We start from the raw sequence: 12,608 nt of genomic DNA, 5'->3' as shown, positions 1-12,608 counted from the left end.
CTTAATCAGATAAAGAAAATGTATGGATTGATTATGGCTGAGAATTTGCAAAAATCAGGTTAGACAGAACATGTGTTTATGCTTTTGTTTTGCCTATACACACCTGTGCCAGCATCCACGGTTGAGATCCAGTTAGCCTTTTAATTGTACTTGATTGTTAACCTTCCTGTGTGAGACCCCAGCAGACGTCAGCAATTGTCAAGCTACCTGTCCCTACATCAGCAGACGTCATTATAGCGTGCCTTTGCCAACCGTTGATGGGGTTGTTGTGTGTCTTCCCTGCATACTTGGCAGCCAATATACTTTAGGACATCTCTGACAGGTATATTAAGTTGCTCTGCTAATCCTGCTCTGACACAAATGCACATTCACACGAAGACACACACAAACACACAGTCCAGCACCATGTGACCAGCTTATGCAACGTAGCCAAGGCTTTATATACTACCTATAGACACTGCTCTCCCTCAAGGGAGATCATTATGGTGCAGGTGTGCTTCAGTGGATCTGAGTGAGAGACACAGGGGAGAGCTGCTGCTGCTGCTGCTGCTGCCACACTCAGCTTGGTGGACAAGATCCAGTCCAGAGAGACAGAGAAGGAGAAGGAGCAGAGGGAATTCGCAGTTATAAAGTTGCCTAGCAGGAAGTCCTGAGGGCTGGTCGCAGAGGGGTTTGTCTGTGGTCTCAGCTGTGAAACACTGGAGAGAACAACAACAATGTTTTTTCGCATCCCTCGACTGACCCCTGGATATATTAGATACCTGCAGGTGCGTAAGATGCTTCGGGGCGATTTTCTTCTTTAGATAGATTAATGATTAGTCTGGGACATCAAGGGACATCTGCAGTGGCACAACAGTTGAGCAAATTCCATTAGAGCCTCTAATAACAAACAACTGTTGAGCTCTGGAGCCTGGGCCCTGCATGTTTCCCTGTCTACACCGCTTCAGTGAAAAGTTGTGTGATAGCATGTAGATCTTAATCATGATTTCCCTTAATGCTTAATGCTTTGGGATGCATTTCTGTACAAATACTTAGATTTGTACAGAAATGTCCCTTCACTGCTCTAAAAGCTCATTTTAAACCTGACTCATCACTGTACACAAAGTGCCAATGTGTCTGTGTCATGGCAGGATTTAGAATAGAGGATTACAGCAGCCTGTCTTTGAATGGATTTGAATCAGGGATGCCTAAGCTCCCCGGGTCAGGTAAATGCCCTCTAATTGGATCTCCAGAGAACTAGCATGAGATCCATGTTCCCAGTCGACCCGCTGGGTATTTCAGAGACCTGCAGCTGGATTTAGCAGCCCTACAGTGTGGCTGTGCGTGTTTGTTTTTAAAATTGACAGTGTCAAACCAGATTATCTGTGTCTCAGCTCATCAGAGTTCATGTTAGATAATTTACAGTCCTTGATAAAATAGGTCACACCAATTACTACTGCGTCATTTGTGTGAAGGAGTACCTGTTGTGCTCTTTTATGAGTAGAAATTTGGAGACGCAGTGATGAGTGAAGAAAATAACTGAATTTATGTGTGACTTTAGGAAATGTCTTGGATTGGCTCAAATCTCTGAGATGTCTCCAAACCTGCAGAGGACTGACAATAAACTGTATTGACACTTGGCAAAATGGAGCTTGTAGTGCGGCTCTTCCCTTATGGTAAGACCATCGCTGGGATGAGACAGGTGTGTGACCAGGATCGCCTCTTTAAGGACTCTCCTGCAGACAGAGCCAGGAGGAAGGCCACTGACACACTTCCTCAGTCCCTGGCGATGATCTCGCCCGGTGGTGGTTGTCGTGGCCGTGTGGGTGGTGACCCCTGCTCTCTCTTTCAGACTCAAGCAGCCCAGACTATGATGCAGAACCGGGAGGCCCCTGCGATGCCACGCATGGCCATGCTGCTGGGTCTCATGGGGATCGGCATGTCCGGATACAGCTCCCGCCAACTCACACTGCACTGCAAGCCGTCCAATCACCTCTTTAGATGAGACGGATGGAGGACACATGGACACACAGACACATCTTTGACTCAAAAGCTAAAGTTTGACATTTTGGGAAACTGCTTATTAGAGTAAAGCTTCTCATTTATCTCATCAAGAGAGCAAATGAGTGTTTCCCAAAATGTTAAGCTACTCCTTTAACAGCAGCTCTAAAAGATTAACAAGATTAAGGGAAGGGATGCTACTAGGTTCTATGTGTCTGTTCTTGTTTTTCTCTGTGCTTCCCTACTAATAGGTGTGGTTCAAGTTTAATGTCATCCCAGTTCGAGACCTCATTATGATTTTGTTATGTTCAAGATGAAAAGTTTGTTGCCTTAAGGCTCCGTTAATACAGTAAAGAGTAAAACAAGACATTTCTCATTCTACATCTCCTTTTACACACAGTGCAGTTTAATAAGCAGTGATTCAGAGGGGCAGCTCTTCATGTATCTGATGAACTCGGCTGGCGTCGAACTTGAACCACAATCCCTCCCTATGTCCCGTGCCTTATCATGGGAGTATTCAGTCAGGATTTAACTGATTTTTTCAAACATTTTTCGAAATTCAGCTTGAGCTGAGCCCCAAGAAATCTCTTGCAAAACCTATCCATCTTATAATCAACATTACTTCTCTTCTGGCATTTTGGCAGTTTCCGTGACGTAACACTGAGCTCCCTGGTGGAGGGTAGCCAGTGTTTGACGTCTTGGTTGTTTGGTCTTTTTGGATCGCTTGGGTGAGATTGCCCAAGACAGGAAATGGGGCGAGACATCACAACAGCAGCTTCAACTCAGAGAATCAAGGCACTTATATTTCAGTCGGATTTCACTCTTGATTCTGGAGTTGACAGCGTGAGTTTTGTTCTCTGTGATATCTCTCTCCTTTGACAAAATACTCAGAGGAGTAAGTAAGCTCCCAATCTATTTCTGAAAATGCACAGAAAACACAACACAAACAGAAACATCAGAAACATGTGAAGTTTAATGTGTGAACAATGCTACTTTGCACTTTTTTTGTGTGTACATATCTTGTACATAATCGTGTACATATCACTTTGATGCTGTATGAGATTAGTAGAGGACAACGGTGGGTGCTACCAGCTTGTGTTGTGAGCTGGACAGGGCGACATCTAGCTGGATTGACACACGGCACCGCTGTGTTGTTGTTCTCAGGCAGAGGAGCCAGGATAGCCACCCTGGACACCACCTGAACCAACATGTGAATCCACCTGGATCTCTCCCTGTTGCACTTCACTGTCAGACAAGCTGAATATAGATGAATGACTGTTATGGTCTCTTAATGTAGGTAGACTTTTTTTTTTTTGGATGTGCACAATGCTTTGCAATGTTAAAAATGACTTTGACAGCATATGAATGTACCACTGACAAAGAATGAAAATCAGCAGTTGTACTGTGATTATAAACATGATTGTTTGTGTTTTATTCTGAGTAGCATGTCAGCAGGTCACAAGGTGTGTGCAGTGATACAGTGATCCCTCACAGATCCTCTTAAGATACCTGTCTTTTTTAGACCAGCTTATACTTACATATGAGAGGTCACTGACCCTGAAATGGAGACACGTAAGAGTGTGAAGTGAGGTTATTTATGACTTCTGAGCTCATGACAGGGATTATAATTGAATAAGGGATTGTTGTTTATCGTTTGTTGACGCTGCATAGCCAGTTTTGCTTGTTTGTCTTGTTTAGGTTCATGTTTGTGCTCTCCTATAGTCCTCATTGTGGTACAAAGACATAAGATGTCTCAAATGCTATCTGATATCTGAGTTTGTATTAAAATCTACCTTAAAGTTGTGTTTACTCATGCAAACCAGTGTAAATGGATACAGATTTGTGCTGTGATTTCATTACAAAAGACATAGCGGTGCTTTCTTGATATGTGTACATATGCAGTATACGGGTGTTGTACATAATATTTAGCATTTCCTATGGGTTGTGTAGTGAAATACAGTTTTTCAGGTTCGTAATTAGAGAGAGAATAACAGAGGCGGCATTATTCTTTAGATTTGCCTAAGTGATGTGAGGCATTATAAATGCATATCAAAGCACCTTTGAACATGTGTTATTTTGTATGATTCATTCAACCCGTACATGAATAAAAAAGGTTGTAAACTACTGGGCAGATTTGTAATGTCTCTTCTTGAAGAAAAATGGTGTGAAGAAAAAGAAGAGGAAATACTACCTTCTTGCACTAGATGTCAGCATAGATTTTCAGCCATTTTCTCTCTCCCAAAGCCACACGTCTGTGAGCTTTGGTGTGCATACTGTACAGTCTGATGGACTGACCCCTACACAAGCCATGGCTTTATAATATATTGGTATATTATAAAACTCCACTGCGAACCTGGTTAGTCTGTCAACTATCACATTTCAGCCGGCTGTGGTTCAGGAGGTAGAGCTAGTCGACCTGTAATCGGAAGGAAGCTGGTTCGATTTCCCGGCTACCCTGGCTGTGTGTTGAAGTGAAGTATCCTTGAGCAAGATACTGAACCCCTAAATTGCTCCTGACTGGCACTTTGCATGATTGCTCTGCCATCTATGTGTACAAGGGTGAATATGACAAGTGTGTTAAAGTGCTTTGAGCGATCAGTAGACTGGAAATGCAAGTCCATCTACCATTTTGTGCAACTTTATGCTGCAGAGATGTTCCATTTTCTGGGATACAAGTTTTAAATGTAATTTAATTTAACTTTTATTAACAGACCATGTACATTAATTAACATTCAAATGGGTTTAAGTGCAGACAAGTTAGCTGGAAGGCTAGTTTCCATTGGCAGTCCCTTTATTTTAATAAAAATAATACAATAGATATAGTATTTCAAAACATACAACACTGTAGTAACAAGTATGGAGTAGTAGTTCTGTACTTCTGAGTACAATTTTGTACTTAACTTGGGTTTTTTCATTTTCTGCTACTTTATACTTCCACTCCACAACATTTTGGAGTCAAATATTGTACTTTTACTGCACTACATTTATTCAAAGCTTAAATTACTAGTTACTTTGCAGACTGCATGTTGCATCATCAATATCAGATGCTGCAGGTCCTGTGACTACAGTCATGTTAAAGTGTGGATAAAAATTAGCACCAGCGTTGATATTGTTGCCACTTCTTGACATTAAATAAACAATATGATGGGGATCTTTGATTAAATATGTATCGCGCTTGTTAGGTTTATGGTGAGTCACTTTAAACCTGGGAATTATTTGTTTGTAACAACCAGCTGATTCCTCATCACTCAACTCAGACAAGTGACCTCCTGTGTTGCTAGTTAGCAGCTAGCAGTCCACGCTCCAGGCTAAGAGTTCTGACCCAGTTATAGATCTAAGCTGCTTTGGAGACAAGCCCACATCTTTCCCTGTAGGAGCCAGCCAGGGTTACAGTTGTGCCACTCTGGGTTTAATAGGATCTTAGAGTTGAGCTTTACGGAGAAAATGTATGGAAATATACTGGGAGCTCCCAACACCTGCACTCATTAACACAGGCTGAGCACTAGTTAGACACGAAACATCACTGTGGTCTGAGCTTTTTATCAGGTTCCCAGCCTCCGGGAAGAGAGGAGCCAGGAGTCATGGACAGACAGACACAATGTCTCTGTCAAAGTTCACAACACATACACACACATGCATACAGAGGTCCATTGTGTGTCTGTTTCAGTGGCTTCTCCTCAGGAGGCTCATATTTCTGTCTCTTATAGCCAACAACAAAGAGCTGAATGTCTCTGCTACCAAAGAGATGGATGAGACGGAGTTAGGGACATATCCACAAGGTATTTTAAGGCTCAGCTCTGCCTGCGTGTGTATGTTCATGCGCACATGTGCCCCTGGAGGAGTTGTGCGAGTTATGTCTCTCAGATTCTAATCCTACAGTATCATACCTGTATCAAATGAGAAGAAATACAATGAGTACCCCTGCTATTTCTATGATACAGCTGCACCTGTGTAAGGCTCTGTCACAGTTGCCTCAGGTGAATCAGTTGGAAAAATCACTCCAAAAATACAACAAAATGGTAAGGCGACAGGCTGAGAGATGTATATTTGACAAAAAATGAACAAACAATAAAGAAGAAATGCATTTCAACCATACAAGCTATCTTGTCTCAGGTTGTGGAAGAGATAGTATGATCATTACACTGAGCTATACAGGCCATTCGGTCAAAGTGAAAGGGTGATAGATCAGTGACAGGCGACACTGTAACACAGAAGCATAAAAAACCAAGTATTGTTCCCATCTGTCATTGAGCACTTCCCTAAAGGCAATGGAGTCCCAAGTTCAAGCACCAACATTGGCAAGTATCGAGTAACACCTCAGTAAAGTGTCCTTGAGCGAGACACCAAATCCTGTCAGCTCTGGGGTGGCTCTTCTGTTGCAGATCTTGACCTTTGACCTCCCCATAAAGCAGGTGTAAGCAAAGAGAGAAATTCTCTCAGGGGTCAAACAATATGTCTACATATCAAATCTACCTAAAGAGTAGTTTTCAGAAATTATGATGAATTAAAGATCAGTGTCTCATCAGTTTATTAAGATTTTCCCATTCCCTCAAAAGGTACAGGAATCTATGGGAAAGCTTTCTTATCTTTCATTTAAATTATTTTGCTTGGTTTGAAAACAAGCATGAAGCACTGGGAAAATATCGGTGGTTCTCGCACTACTACAGGTTCAGTCAGGTAGGGGCACTGGTGGGTACATGAGGCTGAGAAAACTGTCAAAGCACTTTGAAAACTCTCTTTTTAATGGTGCTATATAAATAAGGTTTATTATTATTATCATTATTATTATTATCATTATTATTATTAAAGTACGCCATTGAACATGATAAACTTAACTTTGCATTGACATATTAGCCTTCTCCTTCTGAGCATGTTAGCATGCTGATATTGATAAGTTACAGCTTGAAATGACTTTGTTTGTTGCATATAGGTGACTTCATACTGCTCTCTGTGTCTGGACAAAATATTAATTTACGCTGTAAATACATTATATCAAAGGTAAAGGCATTCCCATCAGCCTCAGCTTTAATATTGAGCTAATGTTGGCATTCAAACACACTAAAGTCTGATGTTGTCTCCTTATCGTTCTTAGCGTCCTTTATTGATTTTATTCTTTATCTATTATTATTCATTTCTATTTTTGCATTACTTTTATTTCTCTCTTTCTTTTTCTGTGATTTTGCCTGTTTTATCGCTTTTATTCCTTTTTTATTATGAATATGACATTAAAGACATTGTAGTGATGAACCCAAAGAACCATTACTTTCATCTTATTGTTTTACTGTTTTCTGCTCTCCCACCGGCAACTACCTGCTCAGCAAAAAGCAAAAGTGGCACATTCAGCAAAGAGCATTTTGAGTTGGTGGAGACCAAAAACAGAGCAAAGAGTGAATATTGGACTTGCTTTTTTAAAGGTTGAAACAGAAGCATGACTCCAAATGTACGCGAATGTTGCTCTGCTAGATGTACAAACACACATTGTTGGCTAACAATCAATATCAATGTGGTGTGCACAACTTGTTTTTCTGCTGCCCCCAGGTGGCCAAAAAGGTTATTACAGGATTTACAATGATATGAGTTTTCTTATTTCATTCAAGCAACAGTACCTGTTGTTACGCTTATTGCTTCTCATTCAACAATTGTACAATAGTTTTAAATGTGTTTTGGTTTATTCTCTTAACTGCCTGTCTCATGTTTTTCTCCCTTCATTAACACACACACACACACGTTAAACACACTTGTGCACACATGGTCTGGCATGATGCAGCACAATTCCTTTTTTAGCCCGGTGGATTTGTCTGCAGGTTTGTGTGCATGTGTCCTCGGTGACGCAGCACATTTGTCCTCGTTTTAAATGACTCGTCTTGAACAGCGGAAGAGCTTAACCTTGTTTTAAATGTGTTCTTGAGCCTGAGCTCATTAAAACACCTCTTCCTGACATGCACACAAACACAAAACAAACTCACACGTTATGTTGAGCCGATTACCTACAAACTTTAAATATTTCTTGGCGAATGTACTGACTGACAGGGGAAACAGCAGCTGTTTGGATGTGTGATGTTACCTGGAAGCTTGTTTCCAAACACAAGGCGGTGTGACACATCCGATCTATTTTAGGTCTGCTGAGTTTAATTAATGAGGTGTGACTGAAATTGACCTTCTTGTAAATGGGCTTAAGTAGCCAATTACAAGTCTATGATAATTCTGTTTTTAAAAATATCTTCTTGCAAGTATAAAAGTGAAGCTGAGCTCCTTATGAATGCAAAATAAGTTTGTCCACAGGCGTATAAAAGACATACTAACTCCCACGCACAAATTGCCTGAGGGCCAATGGAAAGCAAAGTTATATGTAGTTTAAAGCACGACTGCATTAGTGAACGAGCACGTACTTTCCTCTAGGTCCTGTGTTAAAGCTGCACTAATGACTCAGCACTTCAAATTCGCAGGTGCCCCACACCTAAACTACCTGCTCTACCATTTCAAGACCCCACAAGATGTTTAACTTTTCCACAACTTCACCCCCCCTGACGTTTCTGTTTCTGACCTTTGACATTTTCAGGCAAAGGCTTTTAGTTCACCCAGATCCAATCTAACAGAGTAAACTTAATACAAATGAAAGGTTTACGAGCAGGAAGCAAAGACAAAGGGCCAAAAGTGCTCATAATACTGATTTTGTTTCCTTGTATTGCTGTTGAAACATGTTTAAGGTTTAAGGGCAATAACTGCACCACAATGTCTCCTGTTCGAACAAGCTTTCTACCACTAATGGTTTAATTCATGAGTCACTCAAAGATACTGTATCTTTGTTACTCTTGGTTTAAAATTTACATTGCATGCAAAACGATGCTCAAAAATCAAGCTCCTCAAGAAAACTTAAAATGTAGAGAGTAATTGCACTCCTCAGAGACCAACTGTTCATTAAAGCTACACTCAGCAGAGTCTCTCAGGGACGTCTTTGAGAGTTGGCCTGTGGACATAATTAAAGCTTTAATCTCTGTTCTTGGCTAACAAGTTTTGATGTGGTCCCGTGGGTTTGAACTGGACAACCCTGTGACCTGAGAATCTCATCAGATAGTTGTTGAGTCATGGTTAATCTCAGCTGGCTCCTTCCGTTTGCTGTACAACTGTGACAGGAGGACTAGACGGAAAAGATCTCTGTCATGGTTACTCTGGCAGTCTTTACAGTCATTAATCAAATTTGAGGGCAGTGGAAACACTGACTTTTTGTCACCTTTTAGGTTGATTTGGTAAGCTAAAAGTTATGTATTTACTAAGCTTTATTTCATTTTGAATCGTGTTTCTTTGAGTCCAATATTCCCTCTCTTTTAGCTCTGTTTTGGTCTCCACCAACTGTTAAGGGACATATCTGGCTCTATAGCTGCTAAATGCTCCACTTTGTCTACCAACTGGCTAACATTGTTTGTCTGCTGCCTGGTGCTGCCTGCAGGCATTTCTTTCAAGCGTTTTTTGATGCAAACAGCTGCCTGGTGTGGCTGGAAAACACCCTGATGAGAGCGGTGGGTGTGAATGCAAAACAATAAAGTTTTGTGCCTTAACAACCAAAACAATGAGCTGAAAGTTGATAAAAAGCTCTGTCAGACTTTGGAGCAGCGACAATTTTCTGGAAAACACTTCTTAATTGTATGAACAGCCTGTGAAGAACAAATAAGCAACTAAGAAGTTAAGCACACTGCCCCAGACGGGCAGTTCAACAGGTACAGTAACCCAGCTATGTATACTACACAATCTGTGTCCATGTGAGGCGTGAGAAGCGGGTTAGATAATTTCAGCTGTGTACCTCCATGCCTGTCTGACCCTGTCTCAATGATCAGAACAGCTGACATGTCTGCTCCTTAACAATACACATACAGTACATGCCGACACACGCTGTAATCACTAAGCAGGACTGGATTAACTTGCTACAGGGCCCCGGGGACAGAAATTAGATATATGCACCCATTGAACTTTTAGTGGGTGATCAGTAATTACAAAACTAAACTGTCCTCTGATATAGCATTCAGAAGCATGATATAAAAATCAAGAAACACAATACAATGTAGATATAGATGTTTTACTTAAGTCTTTATCAACACAAGTTATAATTATTGGCAAATATTGTTTACTTAATAATCACAACTGTAGGGTGTTATAACCATTTATTAAATCAAGGTTTGCGGCTAATTTATCTGTCATTCTACATTATACGCTTGCACAACAGCATTCAAGTTGTAGCTCTTTATTCTACGCATGAAAAACTAGTTAGTTAGTTAGTAAGTTGAGGATAAAAGCTGCTCTGTAGTCATGTGGCACTGAAGCGGATACTTCTGTATCGCTTGCCAGACGTGAGCAGAGTGAACAGGCTTGTGGTGCCTATTATGTCTTAACATCCTTTGTTATAAATCCCGGTCTTTCTTTAAGGCCTCTACCATTTTAGTATATAATGTAATTTAGTGGTGCATTTAGTATTGAACAAATTTGAAATTCATGATCAGGGGTTGGCTTGTATTCCAGTGTTGTTCTTAAGGCTGTTTAATATGCTTAAATACAACACTTCCACTTCCATTTCCCCGAATTTAACGAGCAACATAAAGCTTTGACCATTGTTTATATAAGAGAGTTATGGAAGAGTAATATAGGCAAGGACTCCTGTAATAAGGAAATGAAGTAGGATATGTAAACTCCTCCAAATATTTTTCCAAAGGCAGCTCTCTGATTTAAAGGCCAGAGACACGGTGCATCACACAACCTTAAATAACACTTGTATAAATCTAGTTGTTTTTACGACTACAGTAAATCACAAAACAGTTATAATAGTCGTGCAAATCTTAGGTATGTTTCTGAAAAAAAAAATGCAAATACGGTATAGCTATATGTACAGTGGATAATTCATCCTCCTGATAGAGTACATGTCAGTTTGTCCTCCCAGATCTATGGATTCCAATAACGTGAGGGGTTTCCAATTTGTAAAAACTAGTAAAAAGACAATCAAGAGGATTGATGAGGGGCATACATATTGGCAACCGGGGCCACTCAGACTGTCAATAACCACTGCAGTGATACTGTGGGAATGCACGTCCTAGAAAGGATCTCAAATGGACAGTTGACTCACTGATGACCTTCTGTGTCAAAGGTCACTGACCTGCCAGCTGACAGGTGATGGACACGTCCTAACAGTCAGTCATGGGTTGTGTCAGCTGGTGCTGATGAAGAGCTGACACCAAACTGGAAAAAAAGTAATTCATTATGAACATTACTGAACAAGGACATGGACACACACATACACACAAAGACCATCACAAACTGTCACAGTGCTTTGCAGCCGAACACCGTTTTCAGAATTTATCTGGATTGCTGTTGCATTGGAGCTCACTGAAGCTGCCGTATTACCATTATTACTTTATTAGATTTTGAGTGCAACAATGAAAAACAACCCGTATGAATAAAAACACTACTGTCGCTACACTTTTCTTGGCAGGTCTCAAAAAAAAGTGTAAAACTCTTGAGTGAGAGTTTCTTTTGGTTTTCCCTGTAAGTTCTGACACATCCAACAATCCACATTCCCCTCTGATTTACTGTATAATGTGGACATTGAAAACAGGAATTTAAGGACTTTTGAATCAGGTGAGTGGTCTTAACCGGCGCTAAACTGTGGCTATATTAAGAGGTCAGCCCTGCAGCATAATGTGTCATTTGTTTCCCCTGGCGTCAGAGGTCTTAGAGAGAGTGAGTGAGGGAGAAAGAGGGAAAGAGAGAGAGAGATTTGATTTTTAGTGAAAAAAACACCAACTATAAAAATTCCTGTCTTCTGTTTATATAACACATTACACTCACATTTCTACTCCTTCTCCAAGCTGTTGATTTTATTCAACCGACAATCTTTGTTTATAGTAAATACAAGATCAACCTTTAAAAATAGATTAAAACAAGTCTGTGATCCACTTGTTTTCATCTCAAATACAAAACTGTGAAGGGGAAAGGACTGTGCCCAGAATAACTAACCTCAATACTTCCAGACAGTGTTTTAACAGTGACTGAATAGAAAACAAAGAACTACACAAGACAAGGATTTAGATTGTTGATTTCTATTTTTCATGTGGTGCCTGCGAGTCTTTCTCACGGGGCACAGATTTATTCATAAACTTTCAAGGACCCCTGATGTTGCAAGACAACTACCAATATATATTTACATATTATAAGCCACATAAATAAATATTACTTGATATACTATATGTTACATCTAGACAATATTCACTGTATTTACATGCAAGCTATTGTTACTTAGCAGATTAAGGTACATAGATACATAGACTGTGGATAGACTAAAACCATTGTGCAAAATAAGATGAATTTTTAAAGATGAATCTGCCCAACTCAATATAAATCAATAAAAATTAGCTCCACCATGGCTAGCAGCAACATTTTAATCCTGCCGACATGTTTATGTTGTACTACTACTACTACTACTACTACTACTATTAATAATAATACTACTCATGTACTGTTCTTAAGTACAATTTTAAGGTATTTATTCTCTACTTGAGTATTTCCAATTTACTACATTATACTTCCACTTCAGGCACATTTCTTACTTTTTACTCATCTACATTTATTTTTCAACTTAAGTTACT

At 40.1% G+C, this 12,608-nt stretch overlaps 1 protein-coding gene across 1 annotated transcript; it reads left to right on the top strand.

The window, feature by feature from the left end:
- The first annotated feature begins 716 nt into the window (after positions 1–716).
- On the top strand, positions 717–1,984 carry LOC141017728 (uncharacterized). The gene is made up of 2 exons (XM_073492459.1): positions 717–767; positions 1,832–1,984. Exons 1-2 carry the CDS (start codon positions 717–719, stop codon positions 1,982–1,984), a joined length of 204 nt encoding a protein of 67 aa, XP_073348560.1.
- Positions 1,985–12,608: the final 10,624 nt, after the last annotated feature.

The sequence above is a fragment of the Pagrus major genome, chromosome 22 (genome assembly GCF_040436345.1).
Source record: "Pagrus major chromosome 22, Pma_NU_1.0".
NCBI lineage: Eukaryota > Metazoa > Chordata > Actinopteri > Spariformes > Sparidae > Pagrus > Pagrus major.
Note: the sequence above shows the minus strand (reverse complement) of the source record. Positions and strands in the feature narration are given on the sequence as shown.